A 19989-nucleotide genomic window follows, 5' to 3' on the forward strand; every position below is an offset into this window, starting at 1 on the left:
TACACCGCCTTATAAGTTACTTAGCATTTCCTCTTGAGAGAAACTGAAACAGTAAAGAAGGACCGTAATAAACCGAAGATATAATATGCAAACAAAGCAAAACAGATCGAGAAAAGCAAAACGATGTGAATAAGGGAATAGTATAAACGGGTATGGTCATGGTAACAAAAACCGAAATGCGACGGCGTATTCAAATATTTTCGCGTAAATTATTATTACTCACCTCGGTGTTTAATTGCAGTAGTTTTATTATGGCTTTGATGCACCTAATGGTTTCCTGAGTTGAGGTTCCTTGTATTAATGGAACCTGTTATTATAACAAGTAATGGGTGGACGCCACCTTGGGCTACTTCCGCTTAGCGACGGCCGCCGCCATTTTAGCGAGGTGAAAACACATCCCGAGCAACGATTTCAACGCCGTTGCTTTTTGACGACGAATCTGGTCCCGTTGGTCCGTTGGACCAAATTTTCATTGGTTGGTCTTTCTAGCCTTCTATCATACCCACCTCCTGTACTGCTTGAGCATTCGCTTGCCTTTCACCAAGCCCAAATGTGCTGGGGCAGGGCGAGGATAATACTGTGTCGGCTGTGGAAATTGGCATTACACCATTCAGGGCCTGTAGGTGAGATAACTCTAAGTACATGTGTAGTTAGCCCCAAATCCGTTGTCTAGAGGGAATTTATGTGATTCATTCGGGCTGCAACGCTTTGAGATAGCCGTTTTTCTGTTCTATCTTTATTTTGAACCAACCACATCTCAACCGCCATCACACAATAACCACCTTAACCACCACGCCAGCTATCGTCACCAACTACAACCACGCTCCAACCCTCAGACAACAACAACGCCAACAGCCACAACCTTTACCTTCACAACTCAATCCCGCAAACATCGCATCACCGTCATTCCCAAACGGCACCATAACCATCAAACCACCACCCTCACCTCTCTCTCCTTCTACGGACATTCCCGCACCACCTGTGAACACTGAGCGCCGGGCTGTCTTGGGCTCATTCAGCGATACGCACCAAGCCGCGAGTGCAAATAGCGGCCTTTCCGAGGAAGAATTCGGATCAGGAACGCTACACGCCCACTTCTGATCCGTCCAATTAGCAAGCGCGGAGCGGCTTGGCCCCGCCTCCAGACGCGTCTGTGTGAAATCGATATATGCAAATTCTTGGATCAGGGGAGGTTCACGCCGACTTTTCCTCCATCTAATTGGCGAGCGTGGCTCCGCCCCCGAGGTCATCCTGATCCGGATATTTGCATATTGTTTTCTCCGGCCGGCCTATAAAATGGCGAGCGCAAGGCGAATCGTGGCAGAGTGTGGCAGTAGCAGTTGTGGTGTACTGGGCCTGCGGGGGCAGGGCGTGATGCGGGGAGCATGGTGGAGTGGTTTTGGAGTGGTCACGTGCCTGCACGAGATATAGGAGGTCGCGCCACCTGAGGCGTGGTTGTAGCCGTTGTGGTCTGTGGAGCCTGTAGGTCGTGTGGCTGTAGAGTGCATCGAGTACGTAATAAAGTGGAGTTACGGGCATCGTACGCTCACACTCTCACTCGTGGCAATAAAGCAGGGTTGTGCTATTCCCTCGCTCGTGTCTGCCTTGGCGCACCTCTACCACGACATTACAGCAGTGTGTGTCAGCAGGGCAGAGTGAGTCGAGTCATCAGTGTGGCAGAGAGTGGAGTCGGGTGGCGAAGTCATCGGTGTGGCAGAGAGTGGAGTCGGGTGGTGAAGTCATCGGTGTGGCATCGAGTTGGGTTCTGCAGTCGGCTGAGAAGAGTTGCGGGAAGAGGCAAAGGAGCTCGGGTCCGAGGCGAGATGGACGGCGGTCGGCGACGAGGTCGCGGCGTGAGATTGCTCGTTGCGGGACCCAAGGCAGCCAGCCATTCTCCTCCCCCAGGGCATCAACAATTCCCCCTTTCCCCCACGCTGTGATAGTGCAAAAAGGGGGCCCCGTTCCCACCCCACTCCAAACGTCATGCCAACGAAACCCGCCAAGGAGCACGGAGTCGGGGCACGGAGTTGGCCACATCTACGGCTCGTCCGCTAACACGTCACGAGGACGCGGGTAGGAGCCCCCGGTCTCGCGGACCTGGCCGCTCCTCCAGGTCACGCGCACATATTGGTCTCCCGGCCTGTCTGCACCCTTGTCTATGAGGGTGGCTTCTTTCCTTTGCTTTTGAGTAAATGTGTGGTGGCGCCGTCTGTAAAGTAGAACTGTATAAATGTTGCCGTGTGTATGCGTATTTGGTAGTAACTCTTTGTCATTGTTTCTTTTGTTTTAACTGCTATATGTGCATTTTGACTGTTTGGTTGTATATGTGTGCTTTCCGTGTGTCGCGTAATAAATGTGCATTGTGTGAACTGTTTTCCCGTTTCGCTTCGTCTTTTCTTTATTGACCCTCCATCCTGCTTCACGTAAAGGGTTCGTAGTGGGCTTAATACGCCCGATAATTAATCGGAACCGTCCAGGTCGGCGATAACACCGCTCGGTTATCCCGACAGCACGGAACGGGCCGCCTAAGGGGCCCCTGTCCGGAGTCGACCTGCGGCGAGGTGCGATCGCCTGGTCGACCATTCGCGCAGGTACTTAGGTAGATCGAATTTGGCGAGCGACCCTATCCTGCGCGGGTGGGCAATTGGCACGGTCGTGGTGGGGTTAAACCCCCACCCGTGACTAGCTCCCGGCGTTGGTCCGAGAGGGCATGACTGAATTGTCCGTCCGGTGGGCGACGTGCCGCGATTCGAGTCACTTGGCCGTCCGCACGCCGGCGGGCGCGAATTCGCAACAATACGTTCGTTATGATGAATATTGCCAAATAGCACCACTATTATTATTGTTGGTAATATCGTGACGTCATAGCACCGTGTCCTGTCATTGGTTTGGTAAATAAATGGCTGCAGCAACGTGTCCTGTCATTGGTTGGTAAATAAATGGCCATAACTTGGGAACCACTCGTCCGATTAATATCAAACCTTGAAAAGGCACATCCACAAATCACCAGCAATATACCTGGCAAGTTTAAATTAGATCGGACCGGTGGTTGTCGAGAAACAGCGGTCACAGACATTGCTGGAATTATCGATAGATATTAATACGCTAAGACATATTTTGTTGACGTTTCTCCTCCAAAATTGCCGAACGGATTGTCGCCATTTTCGGCATGCAGGTGCTCTGGTCTAATGAACATCATGGGCTATGTGAGATCACGCCAGACGGAGAGGTTTGGGAATTTTTGGCGGTTTTCTAATTTTTACATTAGTTTGCGTGGCGACGTGTGACGTCACCGCTGAGGCGTAATGACGTCATGACATCATCCGGCATTCGCCGACGTCAATGCATCCTTCGTCGACAGACCGTCACCGCTGAGAGGCGCAATGCCACTCCTATAAAACAGCGTCTGCAATGTAAAACCCTCTTCTGCACATGCTGACTACCTCAGAATGTGAATTTGACACAAAAAATGTAACAAGAAACATTGTATATAAATAGATTCAAGAAATCACATTGTGAACACTGGATATATTGACGTCCTAACGAACCCTCACTATCAAAACTTCGCGCGGAGCGTGGGTTTGGCTCGTAATAGATTATTATTATGATTACGAGCAGAGTATCTGCCCGATGAGCGATCTTGTTCCAAATAAGCAACACGTTCTTCTGATGCATACCGTTATTTAGGCGGTGTATAAGCAACTGACGCTCGAGATCGGTTTAAAAAAAAGACCCGGGTTGCGTGCATGAAGCAAAAACGTGCCCATTGATTGTAATATTCAAAACGTTCCACTGGAGTCTGTGTGAGATCAGCGCCCCAGGCGTGATACACTTCGAGCCCGCTGGGCCGGTTACTTTGAGCGGTTGTACCAGGCTGATCCCCCAGATGTCGAGTTGGACGTCAAGGGTGTTACAATCGCTGTTGCTGACCCTCGAATCAACTGTGGTCCACCTTCGCTTGTGGAAACACGGGCTGCGGTGAACCAGTTGAAACGGGGCAAAGCTCCAGGGATCTGTGGCATCCATGCTGAACTTCTCAAGGCTGGTGGAAATGCTGCACTCGTGTCGTTGCATGCAGTTTTGTGCTCTGCCTGGAACACAGGCATCATCCCAACTGACTGGAAGAGGGGCCTTGTTGTCCCTCTCTGGAAAGGGAAGGGTGATCGCCAAGACTGCAACAACTACCGAGGGGTGACGCTGCTCTCAGTGCCAGGCAAGGTCTTTGCTCGGATAATTCTCGATAGGGTTTGCCACCATCTGCTTGAGCACCAGCGTCCAGAGCAGTCAGGCTTTACACCAAAGAGGTCAACGATTGACCGTATCCTTGCACTTCGTGTCCTCACCGAACGCAGACGAGAGTTTCGGCAGGGGCTGCTTGCAGCCTATGTTGATCTCTGTAAAGCGTTCGATTCAGTGAATCGGGATGTCCTCTGGAGGATTCTTGGTCTTCGTGGGGTGCCACCAAAACTGATCGATCTGATGTCTGAACTCGACTCTGGTACTGAGAGTGCTGCGAGATGTGGTGGTACCATCACCTACTTATTTCCAGTTGTTACTGGAGTTCGTCAGGGGTGTGTACTGGCCCCCACACTTTTCAGCACTTGTATGGACTGGATTTTAGAGAGGATGTCGGAGAGATCAAACTACAGTGCATCATTTTTGGAATATCAAGATCTCTGACATCGATTTCGCAGATGATGCATTCATCTTCGCAGAGACTTTAGATATCCTTTTGAGGGTCCCCAAGGTGCTGAATGAAGAGTCGGAGCCGCTGGGATTACGGGTTTCCTGAGTCAAAACTAAGATCCAGTCTTTCAATGACATCTTGGATGTTGCTATCCTGTCGGTGGTGAGGATGTTGAGGTCGTGGAGAGATTCCCTTACCTTGGCAGTGATGTTCATGTCTCTGCTGGCTGTGAGCCAGAGGTCAACAGAAGTCTGGGTCGGGCCTGGGGAGTCATGGATTCACTGGATCATGGGGTGTGGCGCTGCCGGTCCCTGTGCGGGAGGACGAAAGTCTGAGTCTTCAGGTCCTTGGTACTTCGTCTTGCTCTATGGATGTGAGACTTGAACTCTGACCAGGGATCTGAGACAGAGACTTAATTCCTTTGGGACCAGGTCTCTTTAGAGAATCCTTGCCATCGCTGGTTGGACTTTGTATCCAATGAGCGGTTGCTGAGAGAGACTCAAATGAGATTTGTTACCTGCACAGTCCGTCAGCGTCATTTGCGGCTGTATGGACATGTTAATTTTCCTGACGCTGATCCTGCTCACCAGATTCTCTCAGCGAGGGAGCCTTGTGAGTGGAGGAGGCCAATGAGCCAACCATGTGCCTCGTGGTTGCAGCAGGTTGATCGGAATCTCAAGGAGATGGGAATGGGCCAGGCATCTGCCTGGGGGATGGCCAGACGGAGGTCCCTGGAGTACCGGCGGAAAGTGGATGCAGCGACGCGTTGCTCCGGCACATGCTCCCATACCTGACCTGACCTCACATTGCATTCCTCGTGTAATGAATGAGAAAGGGTTAAAAATGGCAAAGGAGACTCCCAGCAAGAATCCCCAATCAAAAAGAGAAATGTTGCACGTCGAGTTCGATAAAAATGACCACAGAGATGTGCACAATAGAATTCGCAATCTGGGATGAACCACATGACTGGAGATGCATGAAGAGTCACTTCGAAGAAAAGCGAAAAAATTAAAAGAACATCGAACCCGAAGCGTCATGCCCAGTCGCGGTGTATTTCACTTTGGCCATATCAGATACCACATACAGTCAGTTAATGGCACAAGTACAAGAGCAGCGGATGCACAGTTCTGAACTAGTTTGGGTCAGAGCGAGCACCAAACAAAATGTTTCCCATGAGCAGAAGTCCAAACCAGGATTATCTAGTTTATATGGTTCCAGCTTCATCGAGACAATAAATCTGACCCGAACTAATTCAGAACTCATGAGTGGAGATATTCTTCTTGCGTATGGCAGCTTGGCTGCTGGGTAGCTATCATTTTGTTGGGGCACGACTATGCCGCTGATGCCGTGCCCCGATACCAGTACACTGGTACTCATTTCACCAACCTCGGAAGGACGACAGGCCATCAACCTCACCTGGTGTTAATTCAGTGGAAAACGGGGCTCAAACTCAGGACCCTAAGATCCCAAGCCAGCCACCATAACCACTAAGCCAACACCAGGCTTTACAAGTTTAGATGAGGCATAAAGCAAGCGTTGGTACTTCATGGAGGCTACACAACAGCCACATGAAAGTTCGTAATCAAAAGTTGCTTCAACATTAGCATGATGTTGCTTGAAAATTTATGAAAATGTCCAGCAAGTGAAATATGTAGACCATACAACCGAGTCACCACTGGGGGAACTAAAACCGAAATTGCTCCAGAGGGACCGGTTGTATTGAATAAAGAATCAACCTCAATGCCAAGCCCTGAATGTGCAGGCTTTTGAAGATTTTATATTTTTATGGAGCACAGAGTTAAACAGGAATGGTCATTGGCTATTTCGGAGACAGGCCGGTAACCTGTACACCCAACTGTTTATACAAGTGATATTAAGACCTCAGAGTAATGGGGAACACACCAGAGATTTTAAATAAATAAAGAGGAACAGGAAATCATCTGCCAGGTTGTACCCTCTCCCCCACCCCCCCTCTGTTTAATTGAAACATTCATTCTAAGGTCATTGTTCTGCCCTTTCTCCAGCAGCCGTCATCTGGTCACTTGTTTTTTCTTCCATATTAAAACGATACCAAGTAATCTTCGGAAAATCAGTGTAATCACCTCTGTCCCCCAACCACAACCCCCTTTTGAGCCACACTGAATAAGCAGGTACCCATTTGCTAAAAAAAAAAAAAAAAAAATTTCATCATCAAAACCAATTGCTCAGGTAAACGAGCAGGACACTAAATTTCAATGTGGAACGCCAACATACATCAGTATTTTGAATGGAAATTTTAAATATTGCTATGTTGTACTTGATGGTGTCAAACCACTTTTGGTCAATGGGACGTTTAGGTATGCAAGCCACTGTGGGGAGCAAGGCGAAGCTGATGTTTCAAACATTAACCCTTCGTTGGAGCAGAGTTCCGACAAAGGGTTAACACCCAAAATTCCAGCTGCTCCTTGCCACAGCGGTTATCATATCTATCTCAATCAATGTCCTGTTGATTTCATCCATTGTTCGACCTGCCCGCTGACGCAGATAGGCACTGGCCTTCACGAGCCAGCTAACTTCATTCCAGAATGTGTGAAGCTTGTCAGTTATGTGTCTGCCCAATCAAATTACTTGGCTCGTAGATTATTTATATGCAGCCTATGGCTGCTTCGCCGAATCATCTTCTGGGGGCACAACTCTGCCACTGATGCAGTGCCCCGTTACCAGCATGCTGGTACTCATTTCGCCGACTTCAGAAGGATGACAGGCTGAGTCAACCCACCTGGTGTTAATTCAACGAAATGACAGGGGCTTGAACTCAAGACCCTCAGATTTTAAGCCAGACACCTAAGCCATAAAGCCAACGCCAGGTTGGGCTCATGGATGACAAACTACAATTAAACACGCATGGCATACGAGCTACTTCTTTAATAGCCACAATTATTCCAAACTTTTGGGGTCACCCAGGGAAGGCTGTCGACCAGTCTCACGGAGCGGCAGGCCAGGCCGGACGTTCGACTGAACGTGGCAGTAATTTGCAATTTGTTCAGGGTGCCTGTAATCCACGAACTGGGACCTTTAACATCAACAAACCAATGTTAGCAGACGTGTCACCCAGTTCAATGTCCATCCGAGGGATGGCAATCGTGATGCAATACCCTTCCTACGGAGCACCAATCCGACAGTTTATGGTCAAGCTAAGAATCAAACCGAGACAAGACAAGACAGTTCAAACGTAATTAAGGCATCACATAAAATAGGTTATTGCCTTTACCTCTGCACCGATTTGTTGGACGCATGATTTGTGAGGACAACAACAAAAGAAGATATCCAAGCCACAGCATTTATTACAAAAGCTTGTGGATTAAACTTCAAAATGCTACATTTCCTCCTTTAAATTACTACGTCATACATACATACATACATATATATATATATATATATATATATACATATATATATACATATATATATATATATATATATATATATATATATATATATATATATATATATATATATATATATATTATAGCTCCAATTCATTCAAAATGTCTGGACAAAACATTAAATTGATGCCAAAACTATTGGCTGTACATAAATCTGCAGGATGAAACTCATGCACGAACAGCAATCAAAACTACATGTGGTACCTTTCACAATGCTAGATACATTTGCAATTCAAATGGGTGATGAAATTAATATGCAAATGCAAAACTCCCATGATTTAATAATCAACAACAATAACAACAAAATAAAAACGTTGACAAGCATTGATCAAGCTGGTGCTTTTCTTTTTTTTGTAGTGACATTGCCACCGTGCATCCAGGTGGCTCAATGCCAAAAGGATTATGTGACCAAACAAACACGAGGGACATCGAAAGCTGGAGTGACACAAGGCAATTTGATCAGGGTGTGACGCTGCCGCTACAGCAAAATGGTGACATCAGAGCACTGGGAACGCCAAGCGCACGGCGAGTGGCCAACAACAGATCTATTTGACGAGGGTCGGCAGTCGGACCAGAGAAGCAATAAGTGGAAGTGCTCCCACAAGTAAACCCATAGCATCAATCGGGTTGCTGCCTTCACCAACAGTGGAATCGTGCACCTTAATTTGCAGGTGGCTTATAAAGCGATAAAGCATTTGTGACGAGATGGCAGTTCCTTCAGTTTGGCTGCACTTGTGACACCCTTCCGGAAACATGAGCTGCCCATTATTGGGTGGCATTGATCAAGAGCAATCAAGATCTGTACAAAAAATAATAATAAAAATAGACATCTCTCCCCCTTCTTTAATACAAATTCAGAACAAATTAAAACTAAAAGTAAGATAAGGAAACAGCCAACAGTGCCCTACCAGAGCAAAATCAACATCAACAAATTGGAAAACAACAAAAATCCTTCACACCCTGAACTGTTACTGGTACATTCACCTTCTTCTCATCGTAATAAGGATGACCACTTCGGACTGGGGAGATGAAGGAAATTGGGGAGAATTTAAATATTTTTAACCCCACTCGTCTAACAGTACAAAGTTTAAAACATGGCACCACTGAAGTGACGTCGTCTCACCCAGCCATGCGAATGTTATACAATCGAGCGTTTTTACAAGTATTCGGTTGATCACGTGGGTGAAAACACCGCTATCCTGATTTTTTTTTTTTAACCAGGCGTTTCACTCTGGAATACTTCCCAGTTACTCCGACGACAGACAGGTCTATCAAAGTTGAGCGTCGAGGCTTAGCTTGATGCCACGTTCAAAGGTTCAGTACAGGCCTTACAACCAATAAGGTTCAGGACTTGCTGAATGAAAAGAAAAAGCCCTTTCTTCCTGCCACCTGTGGTGGAGATGCTGGCTTCCTTTGCTCTGGATCACACAGTGGTATGGAAACCATACGAGGCAGGCTGAAGGTGCGAATGGATTCTCTGCGATACTGTTCTTGAAGCTGCATGTCAATAAGCACGTGCATGTCATCCTGTGGAATGTAGGTAGGAAGGAAAGAAAGAAGGTTGTTAAAGAAAACCATCTTGTACAGGTCAGTGGCCTCTGTTTTCTCACAGTCTCTCCTCCAATATTGCTACTTCCACGGTCTGACCCTCACCAGCTCCTAAAATATTCATCAGTTCTTCCTGTAACCGCCCCCCCCCCCACCCGCCAGTATTAATTTATGCATGTTAGGGAAGTGATGGGTCCTCACCACACTTGAGTGGCATTCACAGTTCCAGGCAATCTGTGTTGTGTGGTGTTCTGCCTTATGTTGAGCGATTAATACAGCCGTTTTCTCACAAAACGACGTCTTGTTCGCGGTTTGATTTAACGATGCACTTCAGGGGTTAACCACCTAAACCGACGCGGTAGCAGCTGTTCTCGAGACCATCGTTTGAACCGACAGATGAGCAGATGTCTCCTCCGTTGGTGGTACACGGAGTCACGACAAGCGACGGACTGCTCAGGCCTTATACGGCCTGGTTAAAACAGACGTCGACGAGTTCCTGTGTGTCCGCCTTATTTTGTCATTTATGGCAAGCGCAAAATACTTGTATGCACCAACAAAATGGAGTGGAGCTTCATTTACATCATTCGATGTGTGTTCGAGACAATTATCGTTGTAGATTTACTGGGTTGCTTCCAAGTCAGGGAAACAGACTACGAACAGTTTTTATTCTATCTCGGGTGCCTTTCCCTCAGCATGATGAAGAATGTAAAACATGATCTCAAAAAAAAATCATCAAACCCAATTTGAGAGGGGAAAACCTCCCATTCAATCGAATGGTGGGAACTTTTCAATCAACTATTCTCCAAAAATGTTGTCTATGACTACAGAAACCTTGACCAAAGATGGGTTTTTTTTCTTTTCTTGCCCCCCCCCCTTCCCTTCCATCAGCCCCAAGCATTCACAAGTTGGATTCAAGAAAGGACCAACCTGCCAAGCTTCCACCTCTTTAGAAAGCAACACTTTCTGCTGAATGGCCTCCATCAGTTGGGAATCGAGCAAGGCCATGTCAGCACGACACCTCTCCATCTCCTCCTCCATAGCATGCTTCCTACAACATTGAGGATCATTAATGTTAACAGGGACAAAGGCAATCCACCTGCAGTATTATTATACATTAAGGCCATAGTAGTCAGAACACCACCAACATCCCACGTGTTGTAGGTTCAAATCTGACAGAAAGCACCAGTATTAAGGGTTTGAGTTCCAAGCTTCCCGAACACAAGCTCGTTGCAGGAGGCTTGCAATGTTGCTATCGGATCATCAGCGAGATCGCAACTGGCTCACCGACAAGCTTCAGGGAAGAGGTATCTGGCTGCACGGCCAGGTACATTGTGGTGCCAAGTACACACTGTGGTTGACTTTTGATGCCCTCAGGGCACACTGGGAAGGGCATTAAAATGCCAGCAAGTGTGAACAGCCAATGCAGGCAAACAAAATTACCCTATGTCAAAATTAGAGAACAATAAATCGGTGTATTCTTTTGCGAATCAAGACACTGACGAACTCGCCATTCCACTTTACAACACGTGTTCAAGGCCCGTTTTGCAGGTCCTACATTTCATCAGGACATTTCAAGGTACTGAAACCGCGGCGCTTACGCCTTGTCCAATGAAAAGATGCCCTCAAGCATGAGCGCAATTACACATCGTAGCAAAAAAACGATTCATTGGATGAAGAGATTGCCAAATCTTACTTCTCGCTAGCATCGTCCCTTTCCCGTCTGACAATGCGCAACTCTTCAAGGAGGTCAGACGCATCCAAATCAGTCTGCGGATGGAAAGCGATAATCACACATAAAAAAAAAAACCTCCATTTACCATGAAAATAATTCGAGCATTTATGAAACGTCACAAGCAAACCTTCACGAAGCACATAACGAGAGATTGTTGCTTACACTGCAATGCATTCTCCGTAGCTCTTCCAACGAGTCCTCCCCAGCCTGCGAGCAAAACATAACAAACAAGAGTCAGCCATAAATTGATACCCACAGAAAATGTTTTGTGACAAACTTTAGTTGTTTGTTTTAATGACCGTGGAGAAGCTTGTGTTTATACGAGATTGTTCTTCGTTCGTATGCAGCACAAGGCTGCGGGGTAGCGTCATTGGCTGAGGGCACGGCGGTGCCACCGATGCAATGCCCTCTACTGGTAAGGACAGGAATTTGGAATTTGTTCAGGGTGCCGCCGAGAGCTCGCTACTCCTCACGAAGGACAACATGGGATTTTTAACGTCCACCAACGAATTCTGGGAGACGGGACACCCGTTTAACGTCGGTACGAGGGACGGCACACACATTGATGAATCACCTCGCTACAAATACACCGGGATGATAGTTCATAGCTGGGTCGGAATTCAAACCCAGGCTAGACAGGTTAGAGGCAAGTGTGTGATACCTCTAGGCCATCCTGTCAGCCTTTTATATCAGAAGAGACATCAGTGATACTTTTACTTGAATTACAAGGACATCAGAAGAGAATGGACAAAACAGCACATGGCAACCCTGAAGCAGTAAGACAACTCAGGTTCTCTGTGACGTAACCACAGGTGTAACTAGAAGGGCACTCGGTAGAGCGCGTACCTCCGCCACGTAATGCCTGATCCACGAGAACACGTCGAGCCCAATACATTTTTGAAATATCATGCTATGCAGTACTATATCGTTTTTGGTCCCATCTCTCAATAGTGATGAATCACTTTGAAAATAAAATAATTCTCATATCCAGATCCGTATTCGGATCTTCAAAATCGAATCCATTCGTCGTGGTCACACACCCAACCTGTCCACCAAGTTTCATCCAAATCCGTCCACAACGTTTTGAGATATCGTGCTACATGTTCGTTTTGGCCATATCTCTCAATGGCTAAGAATCACTTAAAAAATTATACTAGTCGGATCCGGATCCGGATCCGGATCTTCACCATAATCTAATCAGTTGGTCCTCGTCAGACACCCAACCTGTCCACAAAATTTCATGTGGATCCGTCCACAACTTTTTGAGATATCCTGCACAAAGACAAACAGATAGGGGTGAAAACAAAACCTCGTTCACCTTCGGTGGCAGAGGTAAAAATTGGAAACCGTTTGATCAATTTCGAGCGTACAAATACATTCGTGGTTCAAAGTTGACCTGGACAACCATCAGAACAATGCGTATAGATTAGTTCAGATCAAATCTAAACCATCCACGTCTTTGTAAAAGAGCAGGACAGCTCGGTCGATAGTGTGCTCGGCTCAGAGTTGTGTGGTTAACGGTTCGATATTAGCAGATACCATCTTGGAAGCTACAACGTGGGGATTTTACGGATAATGCAGGTTAACATGAAAGCACGTAAAGAGATAATTGGATGTGAGAACGATAGAACAAATGGATTTTTTTTTTCATGAAAGACACATCACCTTCATAGCAGCACTGTCGAGCAAAGCTTGCAGGAGCCCTTGGATCTCGTCCAGAAGAGGGCGCAGAGACCCTGGATTATCCTCACCATCCATGCCAGAGTCACTACTGCCGCTATCGGATGCCAGGGTTTCACTTTCTTCTCCCTTGGTCAATGCTTCATGTAATGAAACATGCTCGCTTCCCGAGATGGGAGGCAAACCGGTGGTTTCAGCATCATGGCTGTTGCCTTGCTTTAGCTGCTCGCAAAGTGAGAGCAGTTGGCTGTAGATGTGTTGTTTTTCCTGGAATGATGAGGGACATGGTAGAAAGAGGGGAGGGGGGTGAGATCCTGATGACAAAACCTCAAGTTCAGGTTCATAGCGTTCATCATATCTCAGCTTATAATTTTACTATTCTGTCCCAAAATGTAATACGATTGTGTCCAACAACTCACTTGTTCACGCTGAGAGCACACAAAGAGCTCAGTTTCGGCCAGAAAAGAAAGGCCACGTACATTGTTCGGCCTTCCATCTGTGTTATCTCCTGAAAAGTCAGCGTTCTGCAGGTTCAGCTGATTCTTGGCTTCCAGGAGGTCCTCCTCCAAAGCCACCACCTGGATACAAGATTAAGATAAAGTTGTTCATAAAAATCAAACCTACAAGACAGAAATATGGCAGGTCTACCTATATACACTCTATCGTACATGGCACGTGGTTTTTGAAACGTTCAAAGCTGGTGTTATAACATTGCCCGATTGCCACGTACACTCACCAAACCACTACAACTCCTGAAAATCTTACGACACAAGAGTAGCCCGCTGGCTACAACCGACACACCTGCATCTGCAACTTCTGTTGGCATTTTTGCAGTTTGGAGAGATGCTCCTGGTCCTGTCTCGCTTCCGATCTGAGCTCCTCATTCTCTTCATTTACCATTTTGAGCTGGTCCTGCAGGCTCTCCCTCTGAGCACACACCAGCTGCAGCTGCACAGGGATAATGGCAAAACAGAAGTGCATCAGAAAATCATGTCACGCAAACAATGACAATGGTAGGAAGGCATTCCGGATCAAGTGTTAGCTTAAGATCTCAGGGTCGAGAATTTGATACCCCCTCGTGCTGTTAAATCACACCAGGTGGTATGACTCAGCCTGTCATCCTTCCGAAGTCGGCGTAAACATTGGGGGGTTTTTTTGCATTAAAGACATTTTCCTGCCATACTTAACTACTTTCTCTCAAGCTTCCAAAGTCGGTTGAAATATTATTATTTAGACCCACAAAAGCAGTCCAGATCTCACTTCCGCAAGATTAACCACGAGGCCTTGAAAGACATGATCTCATAGTACGAGGTGGCAAAAGTCTTGAAGGACCTGAGAGCCGTTAGATCCCTCACCTCTGCTTGGAGAGTCTGTTCTTTGACATTATAAAGACGTGTGGCTCTGCTCCATTCCTGCTCCTCGTTTCCCAGCCGAACCAATTCTGTGCCAAGTCTGGCTTCTCGCTCCCTTGCCTGCAAAGGCAAATGAAAGACATTCCTTGGAAGAACACGCTTGCAATTGCTAAATGTCAAATTGTTAAACAGCAATAAGTTGTAGGAGTAGAGAAATATTTTAATGACAGCAGAGTGGGAAGACATCTGCAGGTGGCCATGGAAGGGGTGGTGGGAGATGAACGGAGATAGGCCATCGTGAGCGATTGTACATGGGACTGGGATTCCGTTACGGCTCCGACTGGCTGGTTGCACGACTGTTATATATAATTTGCTCAGGATGCCAGTGATAACTCTCCAACATACGATGGGATCATTAATGTCCACCACGTAATGTCAGTGGGCAAGTCTGTTGCCCAACGTCCGTCTGAGTAGAGGTAATGGCACGCTCATTAATACAATACCCTGCTTGTTAAGGACAAATCCAAAAAGTTGTCCGACCAAGTCCAGAACCAAGATGAGACGGTTCAGAGACAAGCGTCAGGCACAGAGGCAAGAAAGATGATGAGTTTGAGGGAAAGGGGAAGCAGAAGGTAAGAAAGAGCAGGAAGCTGCCACCTTGAAGCACTGCAAAGAATATGAGGATTTAATTAACAGCGGAGAAGATTTCACAAGTGGAAGAAATTGGGGACAATGGAGTAGAGGTGAGCCAGAAAGGAAGTATGAATGTGGGGAAAAGAAGAAGAAATAAAAGATAAAGAAAACTGGAAAGCAATCACTAAAATACTTTTCAATCGATCATTCTTAAGAAACTTGACTTGTACCCCTAAAACAGTCCTCACTGCTATCTGCACCTGTCAGCAGGGATGCAAGTATACCAATTGGAAGCCAGGTAATAAAACTAACTAGACGGGCACTTGGCGGAGCGCAGACATCTAAACATGTAATGCCTGATCCAGTGGAACATATCGGGCCCAATAAATTTTTGAAATATCGTGCTACACTTCCTTTGTGGCCTCATTTCTCAATGGTGAAGAATCACTTGAAAAATTAAATTATTCTAGTATCCAGATTCGGATCTTCAAAACCAAAACCTAATGAATTCATCCTCGTCACACACCTAACCTGTCCAAGTTTCATCCGAATCCGTCCACAACTTTTTGAGATATCCGACTCACAAAGACAAAAAAAAAACCAAAGACAGGGGTGAAAACACAACATCCTTCACCTTCGGTGGCAGAGGTAACTACCGTGTTCTCGATGGAGGTGCTGACTCACACCATTGTTTTCCCTTTGTGCAATATTACTCCAGAGGGTGCGAACCGATACTGCCGCATGGTCACAGCATGATGAGGAAATCTAGTGCTGTAATAAATTTAATTTTTTTTTATTTTTATTTTTTGTTTGCGAGCTCAAAGTTGAAATCGTCCGAAAAATTCACAATATGAAGCTCTGTGCCAAAATGGCGATTCTCGCTGCCCTGGTTTTCCAGTTATTCTGCCAACAGATAAACACAGACGGGATTTTTTGATCACAAAAATGCTCCGAGCCTTGGAGTTCGACGGTTTAAACCCAACCCTGGCAGAATCATACCAAATCCTTTACAAATGGTATGTGCCGATTCCTTGCTTGACGCTCAGCATTTAAAAAAAAAAAAAAAAAGGATAGAACACGGACAAACAACCATAGGTTGGCAACCATTACACCAGCTTGATCGGCCAAATGGCCTCCAACTGCGTTTCAGTTCCTTGTAAGAATTTTTTTTTCCTCATCATTATCATAAAAGAAAGTTTTAAAAGGAAAGAAAAATCTTGTTCCCTCACGTCACCGCTCCCGATCTCAACCCAGAATATTTTCCACCTCCATAAACCCTAACCAACCCAACCCCTTTACGTGCAGGTTTCTGTGTTTCTTCCATTCGTTCATTCCCTTGCTTGTGTTAACTGTCCCCCTAACCCTGTCCCTCCCCATAACTCTGTTATCACGCTCTTCCAGGAGCAGAGATATTTATACAGAGAAATAACTAAATGAGAGCCAGATGCGCTTTTAGGACTTTATTTCACTTGTATCTTCAATGGGAAACGCACCCTGGTGGAATAAGCTTATTACGAGGATGACAGGCCAGTATTCAGCTTTTCAAAAGTCAATGATATCGTTTTTTGGGGCTTTTAAAAAAAAATGAATGCCATAATTGGCTGTTACTTTAGTTAATAATTAGGCTGGAAATGGTTGGACTATTAGTAAGAACTTTCTGGTTCAACTCGGTTCACAATGACCAATTAAATGCACGCAATTACAAGTAATGTTATAATTTGGTCGAGTGACAAATGGCAGAAAGGGAGGAATGTTTAAAAAAAAAAAAAAAAAAAAACCCATTCCATCCCACCCAACAGGTGGCCCAAGCGCATCAGGACGCCAAGGCACCGTTAAAGAGCCACACCTCCCATTGTTCGCCATAAGGCTGCCAACGCCAATCTATGGCAACCCCAGTGTCATGAGAACAGCCCATCAGGAGTTGCTGGTTCATAGATCGATGTAAGCTCAGATAAGTTTGGGACAATGCCCCCCAAAAAAACACAAAATGTTGGACGGCTATTGTAACAAGGGGAAAGGAAAGCAAGGATTTGCCAGCATGGTGGTTTGTCTCGCCGATTGCTGCAAGCCAAAGATAACCGAACACAAAACCATGCCCGACCTCAACACTCTGACCTATTCCCATTTAAGTCTCGCACCAGCCATCTCATCGACTCTCGGCTCTGGGAGGAAAAAATAAATAAATAAAAAGTATCAATGGTCACTTGTTGGCTCCAACTTCCAAGGCCATAACTACAAGGCTATTTCCAGGACAAATGGCAGCCACTCCCATCACTTACAGCCTCACTGGCAAATTACATCATTTTCTCTCTTGGTCAAAACCATTAAGGTTTAGCATTACAGATAATGTTCTCGTAAAAATAATTGTAAAATAACTTTATGGTGCAACACTGTTTTGAATGTCATTAGACTGTTTGCAGTCCACTTCCAGTGAAATACAACCACATATAGCACCAATCATCGTTCAGAGAATTAAATGTGACAGCACCATTAAAAGCCCCAAAGCAAATCAATTCCAAAGGCCAAAAGCTGAAGCCAATATCCTCACGATTCTAATTTAAAGTTGTTTTTTTTTGTTTTTTTTTCCTCCCCTAGATACGTTTTAGGTTGGGGGAGAGAGGAGGGCGAGCGGTGGAGTTTGTGGTTGTAAGCAAACGATATCTTATTTTGCCGGACCCAATGCTCACAGTTGGATATCATGAGCATCGAGCAGAAAAATGTACCGACGGTAAATTCAAATTGATCATGGAAAATGTGTCTAATCGCAAGGCTGGCAACATAGCCTAGATTTATGCACACTCGCCTCCAATCAGCGACACAGCCAAGCCGCCCAGCAAATTAGGCTACCTGCAGATACATAAGGTGAAAGAAGGAAGGTCTATACCTCATAGTTGAAGCCAGACAGACAGTCTATTACAAGACAAAGAGATTTGCATGCATACCCAGACTTCATTTATTTATTTATTTTAACAGGACATACCTTAAGAAGCATTTCCAATACCAACTCATGCTAAGTGCTTTCAGGTTGGTTGCAATGAATGTTTCAACAACTTCAACCAGGTCCAACTTTGGCCTTACATCAAACAGTGTCGCGTCAGACAGTTCCATTAACACAAACTCCCATGTGTGGTGCAAGCTCCGCAAGTGGCTGAAGCCACTGGTTAAAATATTACCAAGTGTGTGTGCATGTGTCTCAGGATTGTCCAATTAACAATAGAACCTGGCAGTGTTCATGCAGGACGGCAGGAAAATGGAAAAAATGCTTCTTATAATTAAAAGGGGGTTTATTTACAAAGTAATCGGGGGAAAAGGGTCGACAATATGCTTAGCAGTATATTTCTGGCGTTCAAAGGACAAGAAAAGGGTAAGGAGGAACATGCAATCTTGTATACAATGAAAGTAAGGTGTAACCCACCAATGGCACCGACATGGACCAGATTCACACAAGGAACAAAGGGCCAGGTGATGACTTTGTGCAGACACAAGCTGGCTGCGGCTGCAGGATGATGCAGCACAACGCGAAATGCGGCTCAGAGTGCGAAGAATGGTGACGAGGAGCGATGATAATGAGGTCAGGAAGTGAAGGAATGGCAGCAAAGCAGAGGGAAAGCTCTTAGCCTTTCTTTTCCAAAGATCAACTACAAACCAACTCTGTAGTTTTCCACAGAGGTCCCACAGTTATGCACCTCAGTACATGGTGGGCCATCATTGGCTGCTGCTTCTGGTGGCGGTGTCGCGTGCTCCAGCGTCCCGCCCGCTCCAAGGCTCTGCAGCCAACTATACCAGCATTGCTCATGGTGCACTGGCCAAATGGCCTGTGAGGTTTCCTTCACCGCGTGATGCGCTTTCTGGTGCCTCTGTGCCCACAAGTCCTTCGTAACATGGCATTGCCAGTTTTACACAATACAATCTCACTTGAGCTGCTTTAAAGTTTACATGAAATTCCTCCTCAGTGCATGTTTTACAAGACGACTTGCTTCTGACACGGTCCCTGAAACAGGCGTAAATCTAAGCTATTCGATTCACACGGTTTACAGCATACTAAAGTCTTAACACAATCTAGCTATGATCCCCACCTCTACCCCCCTTCCAGATAACAGGTTAGAAGGCGTCGACACAAAAATTGCAATTATTTGGTGTAATACACAAATGTTGACTTTTCGGAAGTGAAAGGCAGTTGTGCAGTTTTATGTTTGCTGGAGGAATATTTACAGAGGGACACAAAACGGCAGAATGTGAACCCCATCAAGTGTGCTCGATATGCAGATGGCCTATTATTTATTGTTGCAGCTCCACATCCAACTAGAAATACTGAACTTCCACAGCCAGAGGAAAAAACAATTAAATAAAATTAAAAGGACGTTCCCAGGGGTGCGGCCGAGGTTGCAGCTGCACGGCGTGACGGAGGTTTGCTGTTGCCATTTTGAACACCGCATCAATAACCCTACCAATTGCCATCTGACAGTGACGATCGAGGTTAGAGTTGGCAGCCTCCAGTCAATCGTGTTCATCCGAATCCATCCAACCTCGCATCATATCTTTATCTCACGCCTCCACAAATTCACAACCATGTGCCGATTGTTCAAAATGACTTCGTTCGATGCCAACTTACAAAATGCTGATTTATAAGAAGTGCTAAAAACCGAACACGTGTGTGCCCAAGGCCAGCAACCTCAAATACCTCATTGTACTCTTATTTTTTCTTTTTTTTTGTGGCTGAATGCAAATTGCTGCCAACGGCATGCTTGCCAAGTGCAAAATGCATCCCATAAACATACATACAGTGGCAACTTGGGAGAAAATGCTCCCAAAGCTCTTGTGGATTCAGTCATTCCTCCCTTATTCTTCCACACTGCCAGAACCTCAGCGGCACCACTGGCTGGTGGGCAAGTCAAGGCCTGGATGGAACAAATATGCACATGGAAACCACAA

The 19989-nt window shown here is 45.9% G+C and overlaps 1 protein-coding gene across 1 annotated transcript in view; it reads right to left on the reverse strand.

Annotated features, from left to right (window-relative positions):
- Nucleotides 1–7992: 7992 nt before the first annotated feature.
- The window catches only part of BICDL1 (BICD family like cargo adaptor 1), a 39954-nt gene continuing 27957 nt past the window's right edge, over nucleotides 7993–19989 (reverse strand). Inside the window, exons 3-10 of the mRNA XM_085860623.1 lie at nucleotides 14428–14544; nucleotides 13874–14020; nucleotides 13492–13650; nucleotides 13058–13339; nucleotides 11555–11599; nucleotides 11354–11427; nucleotides 10588–10708; nucleotides 7993–9639 (exon numbers count right to left, since the gene is read on the reverse strand). Coding sequence (XP_085716749.1) covers nucleotides 9457–9639; nucleotides 10588–10708; nucleotides 11354–11427; nucleotides 11555–11599; nucleotides 13058–13339; nucleotides 13492–13650; nucleotides 13874–14020; nucleotides 14428–14544 — 1128 coding nt within the window. The 3' untranslated portion in view covers nucleotides 7993–9456. The remainder of the gene's footprint in view (nucleotides 9640–10587; nucleotides 10709–11353; nucleotides 11428–11554; nucleotides 11600–13057; nucleotides 13340–13491; nucleotides 13651–13873; nucleotides 14021–14427; nucleotides 14545–19989) is intronic.

The sequence above is a fragment of the Eptatretus burgeri genome, chromosome 16 (genome assembly GCF_056783735.1).
Source record: "Eptatretus burgeri isolate ZD-2024b chromosome 16, Ebu_testis_v1, whole genome shotgun sequence".
In the NCBI taxonomy this organism is placed as follows: Eukaryota; Metazoa; Chordata; class Myxini; order Myxiniformes; family Myxinidae; genus Eptatretus; species Eptatretus burgeri.